The 22,396-nt window shown below is 35.9% G+C and overlaps 1 protein-coding gene across 13 annotated transcripts; it reads right to left on the reverse strand.

Moving 5' to 3' along the window:
- Positions 1 to 1,627: 1,627 nt before the first annotated feature.
- Positions 1,628 to 21,462, reverse strand: pax6b (paired box 6b). 13 transcript variants are annotated; one of them, XM_084110308.1, is made up of 14 exons: positions 21,311 to 21,462; positions 17,588 to 17,724; positions 14,652 to 14,721; positions 14,412 to 14,465; positions 11,639 to 11,769; positions 11,317 to 11,355; positions 11,012 to 11,227; positions 10,547 to 10,712; positions 5,909 to 6,067; positions 5,745 to 5,827; positions 5,492 to 5,642; positions 4,384 to 4,496; positions 4,031 to 4,172; positions 1,628 to 3,217 (listed from the first exon to the last, which is right to left on the reverse strand). In XM_084110308.1, exons 4-14 carry the CDS (start codon positions 14,422 to 14,424, stop codon positions 3,132 to 3,134), a joined length of 1,299 nt encoding a protein of 432 aa, XP_083966434.1. In that variant the 5' UTR covers positions 14,425 to 14,465; positions 14,652 to 14,721; positions 17,588 to 17,724; positions 21,311 to 21,462; the 3' UTR covers positions 1,628 to 3,131. The 13 variants fall into 13 exon arrangements, with proteins under 13 accessions (XP_083966434.1, XP_083966436.1, XP_083966430.1 ...); XM_084110310.1 differs by lacking the exon at positions 11,317 to 11,355; XM_084110304.1 differs by lacking the exon at positions 14,652 to 14,721 and having other exon boundaries at positions 21,311 to 21,457.
- Positions 21,463 to 22,396: the final 934 nt, after the last annotated feature.

A 22,396-nucleotide genomic window follows, 5' to 3' on the forward strand; every position in this document is an offset into this window, starting at 1 on the left:
TTTGAAAAGGGTAATAATCAGTCCCCTTTAAAGCTGAAATGTTTCTTCTTTTCAAAGTGTCCATTAGGCCTTTTGTCGTTTAAATGGTACTTTTCACTGGACAGAAGAAGAATCTGTGTCTGATTGTTTTCACTCAGCCAACAGATATTCACCAGTAAGTGAGGAATCTTAAATTCAGGAGTTGAGAGATGTTGGAGCAGATCTGTGGGTTGTACTTCATTACGCCGTAAAAATTATGTTAAAGTAATGGGAATCACTATATTGAGAATAATGGTAAGTTTTTTGGGAATTATCTCTGACCTCATTAGAGTAATGAAAATTGATGAGGAAAATATGCATACATTTCACAAGTTAATTTTCCTAAAAATAGGCTTTTTTTCCTGAAGGAATTATACTTTATTTTATGGTGAAAGATGACCTGGACATTTTCATAATTTTTTAACTCGAAGCATTTTTAGACTCCACAATAAGATACTGCATTTATTTACAATTTAATTACAATAAGATCCTTTTGCATTTATAATATTCTACATAAATTTAATCTGACGTGACCCAGCTTGACTTTATGGGGAAATGTATTTGTAATATAAAAATGCATGCATGCACAAAATTTTCATTTCTGTGAATAAATAAAGCAGTCTGTGAAAGCATGTTTTCATCAGGCAAGTATGTTTTTATACACGCGTTATTGTTTCGTAGCCTCATTTTCGTTGTCTGTAAGTAGATACAACTGTCAGTGTTCACAGTTTTTATTGTAACCGTTTTTATTTTTGTGAATTATCTCAGTTTATTTTAAATTATTTTAATATGATCACCTAGTTTTCACAATTTTTAATTTTAGCAGTGCACTTAAATAGTCACATGAATATTTTTAAAGTAGTTTCTCAATTAATTTGAGCTCATAACTGCATGCACAAGGTAATAAGACTGATACTCTTTTTGATAGTGAAATATCACAGTTTTGTCCAAGTATAACTTGGCTTTAGTTGTGATTCAAGATTTCTCCATCCTTTTCTCTTTCCATTGCTGTCTTTGTAGGTGCGTTTGAGAGAGTCTAGAGCTGTCCTGACGTCCCATGGGCCACTACCTGACCCAACTAACGTCAGGACCGACCTACCACCCCCAAAAACCCTTCCACGCGGACACTTTCTCTCCGTGTCTCTCCCCTCGGCCCTCCCGCTAAGACAGCAAGTGAAGCAAAATAACTCATTCTGCCACACAATCGCTTCATCTCTCCCTCCGCTCACCCTGAGCTCGCTCGGACCGCTTTATTCTTCTCGTTTCTTCCCCCTCTCTCCTCCCCCCACGCGCGCTCGCTTTTTTTCCCTTCCTTTTAGACCATCGTAACTCTACCAAAACAAGAGCTGGCAGTGCTGAATGGCATAGGCCTTTTCTATTGTGGTGTGTTTTTGTGATGTCTGAGTTGTGTGGAGTCGGCTGGTGCCTTTGTTCACGAGCTCTTTGGTGGTTATGAGGTATGTGGAGAGAAGAGAGGGGTTTTGACATGCTGGTGTGTCTTTAAATGGGAAGTTTGTGGTCATGTTTTTCAATTATAACTAATACTTTTGAAAACGATGCATCGTTTTCATTAGGAGTGCTTTATATTAAAAGGAAATTCGGAAACAGATACTGTACAAAATGTTTTAATAGTTTTCACAAAATACATTTAGAAAGCTTTTAAATAAAATTAAATTGAAATATCTGCAAGACAGGGTAGACCTTTTCGCTTTCCAAAGCATTGCTCTGACACTAAAACCATTACAAGTGTTCATGTTTCAGGTACACAACAAAAACGCAGAATTCAAGAGATGTCAACATGTTTTTTCAAACCACAAATGTTTGTCGATCATAAATAAAGGACTGCGTGATTAAGCCGCAGTCAGGTATACTTGAAGCCAGTGTACTAGAATGTAAAACGACGTTTTTTTTCCTTTACAAAATGTAGCAACACAAGACTAACAATAAAAAAAAGAGAGAAGATTAAGATTGTTGTGTAATAGATGAAATACAAAGGCTTTGGTCTGTTTTTACAATCAACAATGGTTTAAGTCTGATATGTACTTGTAAACAACTGCCAAACACTTACGTTTTTTTAAAAAACTCTGTCAAGCATTTTTAATCATAATTATTGGAATTAAATATTTCTAGTCTCACAAAATTATTTGACCGTAGGACACTATAATACAGCTATACCTAATAGACAACTTGTACCTGACCTAAAGAAATGTTTGCCTTTTTTTTAACAATGCATGAAAATCTGTATAAAACAATTAGTTTTATTTTTCTCGGGGCAATACAGATAACAATATATTTATGTTCCGCGATAATTCCAAGAGGGAAAACAAATACTCACAATTGGACAGTAGCAGAATGGATGAATGTTACGTTGATGCCAAAGTCTACCGTACTATAAAATCCCAATCATCTGACGTCACAATTATAAGTTATCAAGCGCAAACGGCCTCAGAATCAGTTAGTTATCTCCAAACCCTTATACATAATCATAAAGTACTCAGTAATTTACATAATGGCTGTTGTTCCTTTAGTAGATACAATAGTGTCATCAACTGAAGCCGTTGTGGGTTGATTTGAGCCTCGTCCGTCCTTATAGCCGGCAACTCTCCCAAAGTGAAAATATCTAGTGGGCGCATGAATGGGCTCCTCCTCTTGGTGTGTTTCTGCTTCACTGGTTTGATATGGGCCTGTATGAAGTCTGATCCATAATCCTGATATTAGCTCAGTAGAAAACAGTCACAATATATTGTTCTGTTCTCCGCCATTTCAAATGGATGCGAGACCAACATATCTTTTGGCTGTTAAATTGTCTTTTCCTCTTTACATAGAAATGCCAATGTACAAATATAACAAAAAAATGAAGTTCGAAAAAAAAAACGTGGATGTAGCAGAGGTTTGTTGCGTTTTGTTCCGTTCAAGTCTCTCTAGTGTCCGTTTTTTCCTCCTAAAGGTAGTGCCGTGAAGTTTTTTCCGACTGTGGAAAGAGACCACACGCCGTCTCGTCCTCGTCTTTGCTTGTGTGTGTCTGTCTGTGTGTTTGTGAAAATACTGCTGCAGAGGTCCAGGTTCTCTCTTAGTCTCTGTGTGGAAGTCAAAGGGCGAAGTAACTCTTTTCTTTACTGTAATCTTGACCAGTACTGAGACATGTCTGGCTCAGTTCCGGGAACTTGGACAGGGACAGATACTCCAGGGGAGATGAGTCCTAGGAATAGAGAGAGAATGTAGGTCAAAAACACGTTCCTTTGCAAACTTTAAGCTTTGGTGTTGTGCGCGAATTTGTATAGATTGAGAAGGACAATGGATCGTCACAAATGATTAGACATTGAAAAGGTCTTTTTTTAAAGTGTTAATGCTAAAAACAAAACAAAAATGTTACATAAATGGGTGAGGAACAAAGAAACACATTTTTAGATACACAAAATCATGCCTTTAAAAGTAAACAGAACAATCAGACAATACATATACACAACTGTGAACAAACTGGTAAAAGAGTGTATGCATATACGCTACCGTTCAAAAGTTTTTGAAAGTCTTGTATGCTCACCAAGGCTGCATTTATTTGATCACAAATACAGTAAAAACAGTAATATTGTGAAATATTATTACAATTTAAAATATCAGTTTTCTATTTGAATATATTTTCAAATGTAATTTATTTCTGTGACGTCAAAGCTGAATTTTCGGCATCATTACTCCTGTCACATGATCATTCTGATATGCTGATTTGATGCTCAAGAAACATTTATTATTATTATTATCAATGTTGAAAACAGTTGTGCTGCCTAATATTTTTGTGGAGACCATGATTCCTTGACAAATGGAAAGTTCAAAAGAACATTTATTTGAAATAGAAATACAGTATAAACGTCTTTAATGCAATTTAATGCATCTTTGCTGTATAAAAGTATTAATTTCTTTCAAAACAAAAACCTTACTGACCCCAAACTTATGAACGGTAGCATAAATGTGCTATAGGGTGAGTTTGTTAATCGCACAATGAACTTATTCTGCCTACCTGTTGAGGCGGTACCAGAAGTTGCCATTGTTTGGCTGTTCATGTGTGCCTGCATATGAGGGGGTGTGTATGTGTCGTAGCTTCGCCCATTCACAGACGGACTGGTGGGCAACATGCAGGAATAGGAAGATGTCTGGCTTGGCTATAAAAAACAAGAATATATGTATATAAATATATAGCTTTAGTTATATCTACAGGCACAACTGTAGTTTCTATAACACAGAGGAGTTTGGGTTAAATTTGAGTTTGACTTGGGTGATGGAATGAGAGACACTTAAGGAAGCATCACACACAGCACATTAATCCAGTTATCAAGGGTAGAGGAGGAAACGGTTGTTCATGATGCTACTCACTTGCATAGGCAGGTTGTTAGACATTGTGAAGCTGGGCATCGGAGGCAAACCCGCGTACGTGTTGGTCAGAGCCGTGTCTGGGCGGCCCAGCATTGACCCTGCTGTGAAGGACACTGGGAAAAAAAGAAAAAAGAAAAGGTTTAATTTTTTGTCATTTTTTTTATGTGCTTTTGCCATTTTATTCGTTTTTAATTTTTTATATTGCTATTTTGGTTTATTTTTATTTCAGTTTTAGTTTTTATTTATTTCCAGTTAACAATTTAAGTGCTTCAACTTAAACTCAAAACCAAATTTTTGTTTAGTTTAAGTTTTTTAAAGGTACACTGTAACTTTTTTTATTCAAAATTGACTAAATTGAGTCAATAAATCATCAATCCTTCTTCCAAAACGTGTTTTCACTGTGGTAAACCTGTTATACGTGTTTATATTTTAGATATAGCGGGATGGTTTTTGCTGGAAATTGCGTGCAGACATAATTCGCCCTTGCATGTCTCGTCATATTCATAATTACTTTGACGTGTGTATGGTGTGGGAGTGGCAGAGGATAGTTGTAACAATGAACGAGAAATGTTGGCATAGAGCAGCTAAATCTTAAACCTCCGGGGAATCACCAGTTAAAAAAAAAATGGCAAAAAGAGAACGACAGAGCTCGTAATAAAACAAGAATCAACATTAGCTTGGCTTTTCAGAGACTGCAAGAACAGGTGAGTAAGGTAATTCATTGAATAGATAATTGTCGCTCTCTAACAGAGTTCATGGTAAAGTATTATGTGTTGTGAAGGGTCATTTCATTATGGTTGTTGTAGCGCTGTGCTGGAAGTACCGTGTCTATTAATGGGTAAAGCTAATGTAACATCTTCATCCAGTCAGCTTGAGATCCTTTCCATCTAAACTGGTTATATCGCTTAAGCCTAGTATTGAATGATTTATGAGCAGTGGATAATCTCTCTCTGTTTAGTTAGGCGAAAGAACCATATTCATCCGCACAGTCACACAGAGCCTAAGCACAACCAAAACGATGTTCTTCTGCTAAATTCATGCAGTTTGGACTTGGTGTGAAGACATTATGCCTTATATGTAATCCTCAAGAATTTAGGTTGCCATTTACCAGGAGTGGTGGGTTGTGGCATTGCCTGGTAGACGCTCGAGTTGAAACTGCTACTGATGGGAATGTGACTGGAGGAATTGCTGGCTTGTCTTCGCTGGTTCCTCAGCTTCTCTTCCCTCCTCCATTTCGCTCTTCTGTTTGAGAACCATACCTGCAGGCACAGAGAAGGTCAGCATAGACGTAGACAGTAGTGATGGTGAACGTGCATTAGTTATGGTATGGTATTAAAATTGAACTATTACCATATTCTCACCTGTATTCTAGCTTCTGGAAGGTCAATTTTTGCTGCAAGTCTTTCTCTTGCGAAAACATCTGGATAGTGGGTTCTTTCAAACTCTAAAACCGATGTGAAAACAAAGGTTATGCTTTGAACCTCAGCAGGATATGGGAGACGTGATTCTTACACTTGATGCATACCTTTCTCCAGGGCTTCGATCTGCTCCTGAGTGAACGACGTTCTGTTCCTTTGCAGTTTTCGTTTCAATTGCAGCCGCATTTGAGTCTCGTCGGAGTCCTCGCCATTTGAGCTGATGGAGTTAGTGTTCTCGCCACTGTTGTCCGGTTGCTGGCAACCATCTGCAAAATAAAGAGGGTGAAAATTGTAGAATTATCACGCAAACCACTTTTTGCATTACCTTGAGTTGCATCAGTGTTATTTTTGTATTATGTATATAATATAGCATTTAATAACATTTTGAATTCGCTTTTATTTTTATATTTAAATTTTTATTTCTAGCTTAAGTTTGAGTAATTTTGTTATGTGCATATTGTTGTCATTTTTATTTTTTATTATTTTTTGTTTTTAATTTCTATATACCTTTATTATATATATATATATATATATATATATATATATATAAATATTCTCTTTTCTTTTCAATTTTTAGTCATTTTAGTACTTCAACTTATTTATTAAAGATAGTTGTCAAAGCAACATTTCTAATCAAAGTATAAGTTTATTCAGTTTTAAGTTTTTCGTTCATTTTATTTTATTTTAGCCTTATTTTAATTCAGTTTTAGTAATAACAACACTGAGTTGCATGTGAAATGAATTGACAAAAAAAATATACATTTGCAAAGTATTTATTTATTTATTTATTTATTATTGCAATCTAATACATTTATATTTTGATTGCATTCAAATCATTATATATAGCCTATATTATTTTTATATATATATATATATATATATATATATATATATATATATATATATATATATATATATATAATTAAATTGTGTTATTCTGTATTTTATAATGTAGTATATTAAAAAATACAAAATAAATTCATTTTATTTATTTTATTATTAGTCATATTTTGTATGCATTCAAATCATTTTATATATATATATATATATATATATATATATATATATATATATATACATACATACACTCACCTAAAGGATTATTAGGAACACCATACTAATACATACATACACTCACCTAAAGGATTATTAGGAACACCATACTAATACTGTGTTTGACCCCCTTTCGCCTTCAGAACTGCCTTAATTCTACGTGGCATTGATTCAACAAGGTGCTGAAAGCATTCTTTAGAAATGTTGGCCCATATTGATAGGATAGCATCTTGCAGTTGATGGAGATTTGTGGGATGCACATCCAGGGCACGAAGCTCCCGTTTCCAGCACATCCCAAAGATGCTCTATTGGGTTGAGATCTGGTGACTGTGGGGGCCATTTTAGTACAGTGAACTCATTGTCATGTTCAAGAAACCAATTTGAAATAATTCGAGCTTTGTGACATGGTGCATTATCCTGCTGGAAGTAGCCATCAGAGGATGGGTACATGGTGGTCATAAAGGGATGGACATGGTCAGAAACAATGCTCAGGTAGGCCGTGGCATTTAAACGATGCCCAATTGGCACTAAGGGGCCTAAAGTGTGCCAAGAAAACATCCCCCACACCATTACACCACCACCACCAGCCTGCACAGTGGTAACAAGGCATGATGGATCCATGTTCTCATTCTGTTTACGCCAAATTCTGACTCTACCATCTGAATGTCTCAACAGAAATCGAGACTCATCAGACCAGTCTTCAACTGTCCAATTTTGGTGAGCTTGCGCAAATTGTAGCCTCTTTTTCCTATTTGTAGTGGAGATGAGTGGTACCCGGTGGGGTCTTCTGCTGTTGTAGCCCATCCGCCTCAAGGTTGTGCGTGTCGTGGCTTCACAAATGCTTTGCTGCATACCTCGGTTGTAACGAGTGGTTATTTCAGTCAAAGTTGCTCTTCTATCAGCTTGAATCAGTCGGCCCATTCTCCTCTGACCTCTAGCATCAACAAGGCATTTTCGACCACAGGACTGCCGCATACTGGATGTTTTTCCCTTTTCACACCATTCTTTGTAAACCCTAGAAATGGTTGTGCGTGAAAATCCCAGTAACTGAGCAGATTGTGAAATACTCAGACTGGCCCGTCTGGCACCAACAACCATGCCACGCTCAAAATTGCTTAAATCACCTTTCTTTACCATTCTGACATTCAGTTTGGAGTTCAGGAGATTGTCTTGACCAGGACCACACCCCTAAATGCATTGAAGCAACTGCCATGTGATTGGTTGATTAGATAATTGCATTAATTAGAAATTGGACAGGTGTTCCTAATAATCCTTTAGTTGAGTGTGTGTATATATATATATATATATATATATATGCGTATACAAAATATAAATAAATAAAATAAAAATGATTTTGTATAATGTAATATAATATAATAATATAATATAATTAATATAATATTTCAGACTTATTTCCGATGGAAAATTAGCATTTGGTGTGAATACACCCCAAGACTTGAGGCAAGAATTGTCAGCATTATCTCCATAGTTCCGTAACAAAGTACCAAAAGAAACGCATTGAATCATCCTCAGGTTCCCTTGGATGTTTTCATACACAGCACATATTATGTATAGGGATTCTTAGTGCTATTCACCGTATGGGTGTCCAGGGACCTATTGAGGTGACCACCAACACTTGAATAGAGAGCTGCTTTTCTCAATGACACAATACCACCAGAAGAATGAGGGGAACCATTAAACTGTGCAGACAGAGATGGGCTGCCAGGCCTTTTTCGTCAGGCTCAAATTCTCCCGAGGGCACAATTGGAAAGGAACAACAAAAAGAGGCATGCAGTGCTCAGCATTGTATAACACAAGGATCTAGTCAACAGACCTTTCAGTTCAGTATGTTAACCTCTACACACCACTGTCATTAATCAAAGAACCCCAGGCCTGCCCTGTTAAACGCCAGTTAGGATTTATACGTTCAACAGGAGATGACCATTGAAAGACCTTTGCTTGCTTAGTTAGGATGGGTTGGAAAAGTCTCTCCAATCTGACCAGAATCTCCCCAGGCTATTAAAGCAACAGTAAATGTGAAACGAGAAAACTGCTCATTGTCATTTCTAACTTGTATGCTGTTGTTTTAAAAGTATAAGAAAACATTCAATGTCAGTTCATAATAATGCCATTTAAGCTCCAAAAATAGTATATAGTCCATATACTTGTGCGCTAAACTCCAAGTCTTCTGAACCTATACTAAGTCTTTAAAGCATAAAGACATGAGAGTGAGCATTTTCATTTTAAAGGTGTATTATCCCTTTAAGCAACACAAATACATTAAAAGATCGCTTGCATTATTCTTCATTTAATATCAATGCTATCAGATAGTGTTTGTGATACTGTGAATATCCACACGCAGGATTCATCAACCTGATTAGAAACTAACTATTCATCAACTAAACTTTTTATCATTGTCTCCTCTAACCAAAAGCCTGTGGATGTTCTTTCTCTCCCTCAAAAAAAAAAAAAAAACAACCAAAAAAAACAACCTCTAATGAGCAATTACAGAGAGACCGAGCTGTGCCCGTCACAAATTCTTGCATGTGACAGAAACATCTTTTGTCCCGGGACACACAGTGCTTTTCTCTCACTCCCCATGGGGTGCAAATGATGTCGAGGGGGGAGGGGGCAGGTGGTACCGCATGGACACCTCCGCCGAAAACCCTGTTCCTAGTCACGCAGATCCAAGACCCAGACAGAAGCCGTATTGAGATGAGCGATTAATTAGCACTAACTTCTCAATTAATGAGTGGCCTTTTCTCATCCAAGCATGTCAATGGCACGCAATTCCAGATTCTGTATATTCATCTAATGCATCTCCGGATGATTTGACACATAGACCTAATGACTGCAAGAGATTTCCTACACTTTTTCAGGACAAATAAACGAATAAAATACTGCAGAATTTTTGTTAAGTTCAAAATAATATAAAATATGTACAGAATATGTACATTCTTATATACTACATATAGATACACTGAATAGTATACTTTTTTAATTTAATATTTTTAAATAATAATTGAATATATAGTATACTTGTATATTTTCGTATAATTTCAGTATGAATATTATAATAAGAAAATGGGATAATAATAATAATATAACTTTTTATAATGAAAAATATTAACATATTTTAAAATCTTTATATATATATATATATATATATATATATATATATATATATATATATATAATATTATTATTAAATATATATATATATATAATTATTTTGTTTATTTTATTTTTTCTTGCTTCAGTTGTTTTGTTGTTGATGTGCCTTTATGTTGTTGTTATTCTAATTTTGCTCATGACAGCCTACTTGTATATTTCCGTATAATTTCAGTATGAATATTATAATAAGAAAATGGGATAATAATAATATATAATATAATTTTTTATAATGAAAAATATTAACATATTTTAAAATCTTTATATATATATATATATATATATATATATATATATATATATATATATATATATTATTATTATCGTTATTATATATATATATATATATATATATATATATATATATATATATATATATATATATATATATATATATTATTTTTATTTATTTTTATTATTTTTTTGCTTCAGTTGTTTTGTTGTTGCTGTGCCTTTTATGTTGTTGTTATTCTAATTTTGCTCATGACAGTGATGCTCTTATTACTTTTAGACTGTCTCACCTTGATTTGGTTGTCCTGGCACAGACGTACCAGGGTACCATCCCGGGCGCGTGCCCCACGTGCCGGTCTGCCCGTTGAGCATTCTCAGCTTGTCGTACATGCCATCTGCACCCATCTGTTGCTTTTCGCTAGCCAGGTTGCGTAGGACTCGATTTATCGACGACACCTGAAAGGTATGAAGAAGGCAGTCAGTCAATTACTGTTTTAATGCATCAGCCATAAAATGCCATTTTATTTCATTCTGTTCCATCATAGCTCCGTCCATAAATGCCATTTGTGTTTATACCCATACATTTGAGCAATTTGGATAAATGCGAAATAATTAGCAAAATTGCATTGCAATTGCAAGAATACATGTATTAAAAAATGCATTCTTATTCACCCATTAAGAAATGTGGTTTATAAGAAGTGCATAATGACGTTTGCACAATCAAATGATGCAGATGAATCATAATTTGCACTTACGCTCGGTATGTTATCGTTGGTGCACACCCCCTCAGACAGTAGTCTGTCACGAATTTCCCAGGCAAAGATAGAGGGACACTCCCTCTTGTACTGTGCTATTTTCCCGACCACTTCAGGCGTCGCTACTCTCGGTTTGCTGCCTCCGATGGCTCGAGGTCGGATGGAGCCGGTCTCATAATATCTGCCCAGAATCTTGCTCACGCACCCATTCGACACCTGAATGGACAGCAATATACACAATTCACATACATTATTTAAGACTAAATTGAAATAAAGTAATGTACTTCAAACAATTATACGCTTACGTTCTTATTGTCCAGTTGGACTTTTGCATCATCATGGGTCTATGAACACAGAAAATACGCCTTAAAATTGCTAGGATGATTTCATTACGTTTAAAAGTTTTGAGAGCTAATTAGTCACACTTTACATGAGTGTTTGCTTCAGCAATACAAATGGTCAGCATCTTGAATATTTTTTTTATTTTTATTATTGTTATTGCTGTAATTAATTTTATTCAGCTGTACTATTTGTAACATGGACATTGTGTGACCATGATATGACTTTATAATTATTTCACTAGGTCCCGTAAAGCTTGTTGGATGTACTAATGGGCTTCAGGGTCACCTGCAAAATCCTGGAGATGTCGCAGGGTCGCGCTCCGCTGTGAGCGAGTTCCACGATCTTCTGTCTGGTGGAGTCCGGTAACGGTCTGCCGTTCACAAAAACCCCGCCGAGCTGGTTGACGCCACTGTGACCTGTGGCACATGGAGACATAACAAATTGGCTCGTCTTTCCCCCTCGAAAACATTCCCTCAATGGGTGGTGTCCCATTGTCCAGAATAAAGCTCCACTTCTTGGAGCTTCTCTTTGATCGGCGTTACTGACGACCCGAGTCAGATTAGAGAGAAAAAGGCTGAGTTTTTACATTTGCAATGTCCATGTTATACAATATAACATGTCAGTGTAATCAATAACAAGAACTTTCTGCAAAAACAACTTGAGCCAGCAAAGGAAACTTTTTTTAATGAATTATAACGTTTTTCCATCATTAATAAGCTATACGCCTAGTTTTGAATGCTGTTACACAGCTCATTGTGCCCTACAAATCAACACTGGAATGTCATGCACTAGACTCGAATCAATCAACAAACACACAGAATCGACTGATGAAATGACCTCTGAGTCTGAACATCTCCATTCAAGTGAACTGAAATTTTCATAATCAAATTGTCCTCAAGAGAACAGCTTTCCACAAGACCGTGCGTCAGTGTTTGGAAACTCTCATTCACACCAGACTAACAAATCCCTCACAAATAAGCGCACACATCGCCATTGAGGAACAACAGAAAGAGAGCAATTATCGCAAAGCATACGGCAGCAGTGCTTTCCATTGGAGTGTCCGTAAAAAAAAAAACAATGTGCAAAACAATTCGATATTAGACACTGCAAACGTGAGCACTGTCTCAGAAGGATATGAAAAGCGCATACCAGTTCTGTGTATTTTGATGCGATGTGAAAGTCCAGTGAAAAGTCGATTCAAAGCGAGCAACAAAAACAAAACAGAGGCGAATCCCTACGAAAAGCCTCCCCGGAGTGTGTGTGTGTGCTCTAGCTCTCTGCTCCTCTCTCGTCTGACTGCAGGAGCCCGAGCTCCTAAGCAATAAATAAGCTCCAAATATAGAAGAAGAAGAGGGGGGAAAATATGATGAGCCTCTCTGACATTTGTCTTTAGAATAAAGCTAGCTGCACGTCAAGTTTGAGCTTAATTTCTGGAAATAGGCGGAGGTCGCCTCGGATCATGCATGGAAGGCTCATTGAAAAGATCAGCTGAAGTACTTGTGGCAGGACTGTCACTTTATATGACACTGCTCTGCTTTTGAAAAACGCATCGTCACGACAAATAGTAGCATGATAAAACGACCCTTTCTGTCTGCATTTGGATATCAGAAAAAATTGGATTCTGCTCTTGTTGCCTTCAAGGGAGGCTTCCTTTTATTTCTAGCTACAGGAGCAACGCACGAGGACAGGGGCTTGCGTGTTTCTAAACATATTAAATCTGACAAAGCTTTCTTTTTTTTGAGTCCGTCGTACTGTTTGTAACAAACCCAACATCTGCTGGAGCATTGTGGGAAATGCAAGTGTCTAAATTTGAAATATACAGAGGGAAAAAAAGTGAAAGGAAGGTATTTCTTTCAGATCTGACCCTTTAAAATTCATTGGTGATTCAGTTATATGAAATAATACTGTGAAAAAAAAAACCCTACATTTTAAATACCACATCCAACCGGGCTAATTTTAATGAACCTGATTCATTTAAGCACTGATGCTGCACAACAAACGTGTGGTAATCTCTCCAAATCCAGTGGAATAATCCACTGCCATCCTCTCTGTCTTCAGTAATTCCTGGATTAGTTGGATTTAATAGACTCTTGAACGTAAGGAGGAGATTCCATGAATCCATTTGATTGATGTCACCATCACACAGAAACATGACCCCGCCTGTCATTTCACAGTTCAAAGGTTAAGTCTTAATAATCATATAATTCCCCATGGTGTAGGACTGTAGATCTGGCCTGGTGGCAGTCATAATGAGACTTGTATTTTATTGCTCCCCTACTAATGGGGAAACATATGTTGTGAATTTTAAACATCAATCCTAAATCTCCAGGGCAAATTGGGTTTTAAAACAACAGTTTTTAGTGCATGAATACGAATTTCTCAGTTTATCTTTCTATACATAAATTATACCGTTAATTATTTAAGGTCTGTCTTTCTACAGAAATATTTTTACATATGACTGAACAATATGTGATTACATTACATAATCTCAAAGAACTAATCCAAGCATTTATCGTATGTCAGACCCAAATGCAAGATCTAAGTGACACTGAGCCGTTTACAGACTAACAGAACTCGTGTTTTTTCCCCCTCAAGCAAGCACAGAAAATCTTGAAATCAAATCCTGGAATCATCAAACTATTTCATGTGTCCCATTTCATGCATTAGCTGTTTCGGGAACTGTCTGTGGAAGTTGGCGAGTTTTCTGCATTAATTCAGCCAGAGCTGCATTTATTTGTTACCAACTCGAGCAGAAATAAACATCTCCTCCCCCATCAGCCATTCATTAATGTATAGGCTACTCGACATGTATGAAAAATGCGGTTTGTATTCCTATGGCTTTTCCTTTAAATATTAACATGAAATCATTTATGTGGGGGGAAATATATAATGCGCATTTTTAATGCGTCTTCATTTGACCATAAATCAGACTTTAGCACCTATTATATAATTTCCCATCATGCACGGCAATTAAAGTTTAATCGTAAATGAAAAGAAAACAGTCAGCCGTTGGAGAGAAAAAAAAATACACGAGTGGCTTAATAAGAATTGCACTTACTGTTTTGCATCATGGACGCCACTCCTGATTCCCACGTGGGTTGGTTATGGTATTCTATTTATGACAAAGAAAATGTATATGGTTAGTTGTGAAATCCAGATTTATTTCTTTTTTTAATTGCAGTTTTGCAACAATTGCGGCGTTGCGTTTACGGCCGATGCATCTCAACGCACAAGGGGGTTAAATGATGAATATTTGGGAATAATCCTTTCTAGAGGAATTTCAGCTTTAAAAACTTGCCTGGTAACAGAAGTTGACTGTCCGTTTAAAAATTTAGCCCTTCATTTGCCTCTGACTATTTAGATCGTTCCTAGGATAGAGCAAAAGAGTAATATTAGTTCGAATGACTTGTACTGAGTCATGTTTTTAATATATAATAGAGAGTTTTTTAATTGTACAGCATTATACGCAGCATTTTGCACCTGCCGTTTTATTTTATGGCACATCAAATAGAAGAAATTGATTTGAGGTAGCCTAGGTATTAAATAGGCTCCTAAAAGTAAAATCTAATATATATAATGGAAGAGTTCACGTCTCAATTTCTTGGTGGTCTGTAAAATATGTTCAACCTTCCTCTTTAGATCTTCCCGTCAAAAGTGTACAGTGACACACGCTGTCTACTTCGCATCAGTGCTCTGAAAAGTGAGAACTGGAGGGGGTGAGAGGATCCTCACAAAGCCTGCTGGAGCTCAACAATGCGCCTCTTTTACCTTCTATACCCAAACCCAGCCATCACAACTCGGCCTCTGCAACTAGCAGAGCAACAACCTCCCACCAAACGTACCAATACTTGCCCGAATACAAAGAGCCGAGGGCACCCTGCCCCCCAGACGACCATACACACACACACACACACACACACAGAGAGCATCCACTGTCACTTTCCTGACGGCCATGACCCCGGTGCCCGAACCCCAATGCGTGTTTCTGTTTGTGAGGTTTGGGGAAATAGAAAAGTAATTTCGCGTTATAAATATCTGTAGGTGTTTGTGTAACGGGTGTGGGTTGTTAGGGGTTGTAAAAGGATGCAACAGCCCAGTAGGGTGCTCAATTGGGAAAAAACAATTGCAATAAAGGATCTATTCAGCGACATTGCTAAAAAGGGGCCCAGGGAAGGAAAGTCTTTCGTTTCATTTTCTCTCCCGACGCTGAAATAACAAAACCGGTGTGTCCGTTTCCATTCGCTCTCTTCCCAAGGTTGAAGGACTGAAAGTGTTTAACATTTTAAATTTAATTGAAGTGTTATAAACTTTAACATATCAGTACATTTATACAATCTAAAAATTTGCATTTAAGTGTTCTAAAGTTTTTTGTTTGTTTTTTTGTTTTTTTACCCTAAAACATTTTGTGGATTTGTTTCTAAATAATATATTTTTTGTTAATCTTTTAACTTATATTTTCATTTGATAATTTCCCCACCACAAACAAGAAACTAATTCATATATACATAATTAAATTGTCTAATTTTAATTAGTTAATATTTATATAATATATATATATATATATATATATATATATATATATATATATATATATATATATATATATATTTATAGCCTATAGGCCTAGGCTACATATATTATTTCAACGCATGCCAAGTGCGGTTAAACTATTCAGTAGAATTACAAAAATTAGATGTCAGATTGGTATACTGTAGTTTTTTTTTATATAGCCTATATATATTTTGGATTGTTGGTTATTAGTAATTTATTATGTGAGTTTAATGTTTTGTAATAGTTGTCCTAGATGAATTTCCCAGAAATTGAGCAGCATGTTCTATTCTATTTATATAGGCTATATATATATAATGTGTCAAGAGGTTGTCAGCTGTAATTTTCATAAGTGTGGATTTTTTTTTAAATTGTTTTAGTGCCGTAGGCCTATATCTATATCTAGGCTATATTTATAAAAAAAAATATATATATAAAAAAAAGTTAGCCTACGTAAATTGGAAACTACAACCCGAAGGTAAATTCTAAATACCTTTACAGCCTTATTAGCTCTTAATCACAGCAAATGTTAATTGTTTTGTGCTCCTTTAATTCGCACTCGCTCCATGCAATTGCGACTCTGCGTGTTCCCGTTAATGATTTATCTAACGTCCTATACAGGCTGTTGTTGTTGTTTATGAGGTTAATAGGATCTCATCTGCATTTGTTTCGTTTGTGTAATCCTTAACTACAATTGCTTTAATTAAACATGCTTATTCAGGAAACAGTGTTCTCCATAAACATCATTCACATGCAGACATGCATCTGTACGTGTACAAAAGCGCAGTGGGAAGTTTTGAAGGATCTGACATTAACATGCCCTAATCATCTTATACTGCCATCGATGGGGAAATCTTTTGTGTTTTTGTAGCTACATTTACTTAGTGAATGTTTAAGAGGACTTGAGCGTCCTAATGCTCTATAAGTAGGCCTGGTTAATATTTGCTGGATGCTAAAATAAACGAGTCCGCTGTGGTGGTTTGTTTAAGGTTTTAAATTAGCCTTATAAAAAATAAATTATTTACCTAATAATTTTATTTATTACATTTCATTCGTGCAATGTACTGATGTTTACTTTTAGGCTATATATATGGTAACCCAAAAGTGGAAAGTCTTGACAGCGCATTAAATAAAAAAATATTGAACTTTATTATCTCTCCTTTTTACCAATTACAAAAACTCTAAATACGAATATTCATATCATGCAAATAATAATAAACAAGAAGGTCCTCGTGAGATTCAGGGAAATCTTTAAGAAGGCACTCGGCTGATGAATCATTCTGACACCTTTCCTCAACGGGTCAGTGCGTTCCCGTGCTCCGCAAAAAAAAAAAAAAAAAAAAAAAAAACACTGTTCAGGCCTAATGTGACTTCGAACTCTTTCCTCTCACAGATACATATTTACATATTTACATGAACAGAAGCGGTTTTCTGCCTAAAAAGTAGTCCGAATAAATACAACATAATCTTAGAGTTCAGCTTTATTTAGTAGCCTAATTTAGTTTTACACTTAGCCTACAAACTATTAACAGCACGTTTTTATTTGTATGACTTGGGAAACACCCCTAACAATAATCTTAATGTCAATAAATATTAATAATAATAATGATAAGGTGGATCACTCCAGCAAAATAGTACTGGATCCCACACGAACAACTAACTTTTAGTTTCAGCATGCGCACTCACCTTTTTGAGGCATTCTGCTCCACCGCCTGAGCCCTTCCGAGCAAAATAGTGAAACTGGGAAAGAAACAATGGATCTCCAATAGTAATTTCTTAAAATATAGTTTTTTCCAGCGTCCCTCTATCTGGAAGGAAATTCCCTGCGAAGGAGACACAGATTGACAGTGAGCGAAGATGTCAGGACTGCTCAGGGATTGAGAGTGTGTGTGTGTGTGTGCTCGCATGTGTAGTGAGTGAGTGAGTGAGAGAGAGTGAGAAAGTGAAGGCGCATGGAGGGAGAGAGAGCGCGAGAGAGAGAGAGAGAAAGAGAGAGAGAGACGGAGCTGAACACACCTATCCTGATTGGTGATAGTACTGATGTATTTAGTCTGTCTGTTCCCAGTCGCAGCTCTTTACTGGCCCATTAGAGAGAAGCAGTGACCCTCTTGCCATCACAGAACAGAAAACAGGCCACTTTTGAAACAACTAATCATTCCGCGCATGCAAATGCCGAGCGCCCCCTCTCAAACTCACTCAATATTGCTTTATGCAATGGTGTAGCATTCTGTTTCTGTTGGATGCACTGCTTAAATCTCACCACTGGGCTTGAGCTCACTCAGAAACTACATTTTAGTGTCTCTTTTGTCTTATGTATTTTAATTAGACTTATTTATTTAATTAAAACTTATTTAATTTTACGTTGCTGCAATTAGTTATAACAACAACTTAAAATTTGTTGAGATAAATTAAATATCCAACCTAACTAAACTAAAGTTAACTGAACTTAATATTTTCAGTCAAGCACACGAATACTAAGTCGAAACAAAACATTATTTCTTATTCTAATGTTGAAACTTATTTAAAAAATTTTTTTTTTTTTTTTTTTTTTGCAGTGAAGTTTGCCTCGAAATGTGTGATAAGTAACTTGGCAGTTCACTTTCTTAAAATTATTAAGTAAATAAACTTAATGCTTAATTGAAAAAAATAAGTTGTGAACTTGACAATTCCACGTTAGCCTACTAATTTTTTTCGATTAAGCATTAAGTTTATTTACTTAATTTTAAGGCAACGGGTTTCCTACATTTTTAAAGTTAAGTCAACTGATCACTTTTTATTGAATATTTCAATGAAAGGAAATTGATTTTATACTATAATTGTTATAGCTATAATTGTTAGAAGGCCTACTTAATTATTTGAACGTAATTATGTGCACACTGTTGTTAAGTGTTACAGCAAAAATCTCTTTTATTGTATATTCCTGATTGATTGATTGTTTGTTTGCTGCATGGGGCTTTTAAGTCCTGAGAGATCTGGCCCTCCATGACACTGATAAAAGAAAGCAACCTGTTGACAGCTGCGAATTCAAAAGGAGAACCTGTTTGCTCTGTGCATTAAGTGCACTTGCAAATGGTCCCTGGTGCAACTGGCTAAAACAAACGCAAACACTCTCCACGTGCTTTTGTTGACACTCACGCGCTTTTGCACCGTATCTGCGCGTGGAGGTTAGCCTACCTCAGTGTCCACGTGGCCCCATAAATTGTTCACTGTTCACTAATTTTACAGCTCGTTAATCGGAGTCGCAAATAGTGATGACATCTGTTTACAACTTTCTGTTTGCAACAGCCCGCGACCTAAGCGGTTTGGAGAATATGGATATATGCAAATAGAATAAAAAAATATGTAAGGTTGGTTGAATTTGATGTAGCTCAAGATAATAAATATTAGGTTTTGAATTTTTGCTAATTTAAAGGCTTGTTATAAAGCAACCATTCTTTCCAAAGTAGGATAGTGTCATTATTGTATATCGACAGACAAATCCAGTTTTAAAATTCTATATTCTTTTTGCGCTGCGTCTCGAACTCAGATCTGTTCTCATATTTGCCTGCTATAAATAGTTTAGAAATCTACACTTATGCCTAAACTGTGCAAATAATTTAAATTGTGAAGTACTGTTTTCAGTAAATAAAGGCTATATATATATCACTGTAAAAAATAAGTTGCTGCCTTAAATAATTAGGTACAGTCAGCTTGGATGTTTAAGTCATTTCAACTTAAATTAGGCTATATTAAACTGACTGGAAAAATTAGTTGAAGCTTGTGTAATTTTTTTTTTTTAAAGTTGACGATTGCTTAACTTATTTTGAGGAGCAATGTAAAAACATATGTTGTCATAACTTATTGATCATATCATTTACAGTATAGCAACTCCTCCGCGCCCGTATTCAGCTGTAGTAGCACGAATCCCGAGTCTATGGGAGCCGGTTTAGAGCCTATATATTTTTTTCTAAGAAAAGAAAAAAATATATAGGCCTACGATAGCCATTGCATTAACGTCCCGGCGTATGCAAAGTTAGGAAAAAGCCAACGCTCATCAATAAACTATCTAGGAGGTGAATAAGAGCTCCTGAGAACCATTGCGTTCCTGACTGTGTCACAAAAAGCCAGGAGACAAACGACGCTGCCAAGGAGTTAAAAAGGCCTTATGGGAACGGATAATGAACAGCACTGTCCCGTATGGGCCGTGCAGAGTTTCGCTCTTACTACTGCAAATGTTTCCACAAATGAGCTCTTCTTATCTGTTTCAGCCTCTGATGACTCTAACGCACCTTAATATGTTCGTTTTTATTTCAAATGTATTATAAAGAAGCAAAGACACTGCACTGCATACTAACTCGACAAATAGAAAGCCCTATAAGCTTAGTAATTGTGCCGTGGCTGTTGATTTGTCATTTAGATCAGTTGTAAATCCTCTCCGTGTTAATGAGGTGTATTTAGGAAGTGGTCTGATTCAGGGCGCATCATCAGCCTCCAGGCCATACAACCCCTCCGCATCACACGGACCCTGCAGAAGGCAATTCTACACGCAAAGCAATTAGCCCAATTGAGATTAGTAACTGCTAATACGAAGTCGTGAAAAGTAATCCCTAATCTCGTATAGACGTTTCGCTCTTGGGCAAAGTGGTCACTGTGTCTTCTGCAGGAAACTTTTTAGAAAAGGAGAACGAGGGGAGGGAATGGGACTGACGTCATACTTCAGGAGAACACAAAAGAGTGAATCGATCAAAATAAAAAAAGTCACGAACGGGCTGACAGATTGTTTTATAAATCTATAGGCTATTTTGGGAACCAAATAAATGTACTTAACCTACCACCAACGTTTTTTTTTAGTTGATATTTTTCATATAAGATTTAGTTATTTATGTTGTTTACTTTCTTTTATTGTTGTTTATTATTTTATAATAATAACAAAAATGTATTTTTTAACGTAAAATATTAATAGAAAAGGCACCTCCGATTTCACAATTATTATTATTATTAGGAAAGAAGATAATTTTTTAGTTAACAAATTAATTCTAATTGCTGTGGCAAAAATTGAGAGCTAGTTTCACATGTTCTTTCACTTAGCCTGCTACTTAATTCTGATGTTAATTTGCGTTCCCTGTCGTTCCTAAAACTGTTCTTAAAATGGAAAGGTGCTTTTAATGTAATAAAAACTTATTTTGTGTTGATGTAACGTGTGTAGGCTACTGTATCTGCACTGATGAATTGACGTAATTCATCACATGTTATGAAAATGTATTAAAATAACAATTTCAAAAGCAGAAATATAGGCCTATGTCTAAATGTGACATATCCGAAGGAAATGCGTATATTAAAGATAGAATAATGTATTTTCCTAATGAAAATATGCCGTGCATTTGCTTTACTGAGGATTGTGGGAAAAACATGCAGTATTTCTTAACTTACCGGGATATTTCTGACTTCTGATCAATATCCTGCAGTTTCAAGCCCTTGCGATTGAATAAATTAAAACGATCTCATGAGTCCAGGCCGTGTTGTCACGTTTGAATCCCGTTTGGAGTGGAAATGTCAGTGAAAATGAAAAAACGGCGTAACCCTCACTCACTGTAAACTTTCTCTTAATATCAGCCTCAGCTCGTCAGCGATTGGTCAGATGACGCGCTACGTCACGCTGGAAAATAGTTCTCATACAGCCATGCATGCAACATATCAGGGGAACTCCATGCTCTCACATTAGCCTCGATTTTCAAGACGTGTCTGGCGTGATTATTGCCCCATATTTCAAGTGAAGAATTAGGAGAATTATGCTTCTGTTTCTGTCTTGGTGTTTCCTAAAGGAGGGAATTTCTTTGACATAGAGCGGGGCAGTTTTATAATATCAATATATAATAAAAAGCCTACATATTAATATAGCCTAAATGATAATATTAATAAAATATAGGTAATTGAATAATGTTTATGCTATATTTTAAATGTGCACCACTATATTGATAACAATAAATCATTTATTTATGGTTTGCTAGTTCTCAGAATTCATATTTTTACACTTATGCACATGGGCTCTAGTTAGTACATTTAAAATAATTATCTTTGATATATTTTAGTAACTGCAGAAAGACAAGTTTTGACGTTTTTTTTATAGCCTAGGCTATCTGCAAAAAGCCTATTTTTATAATGCAAATATTTGAAACTTTAAAACGTCTAATGTTATTTTATTTATTTATTTATTTTTTCAGTCTCTCTTCTTGATCCTAAGTTGCTATCCGTCTGTTAAGCAAATATTGGCCAAGGCGTCACGGAGATCTTATTTACCCTACTCATTCAGGTGGAAAATCAAATGGTTAACCGGTACAACAGCGCGTTTAGTGAAAATGTTTGTTTCCACCTAGCTGTGTATGGTTTTCTTTAATGTCTACGACCATTTCTGGACCATTTTCTCGATTCTTCCTAAAAGGAGAGCTGTTGCGCATATAACTATAGGCTATTTATTAAATTCTGTGCAGCATCTAAACAAAGAAAACATTAGAATAA

Source organism: Abramis brama (genome assembly GCF_963993115.1).
Source record: "Abramis brama genome assembly, chromosome: 3".
Classification (NCBI taxonomy): domain Eukaryota; kingdom Metazoa; phylum Chordata; class Actinopteri; order Cypriniformes; family Leuciscidae; genus Abramis; species Abramis brama.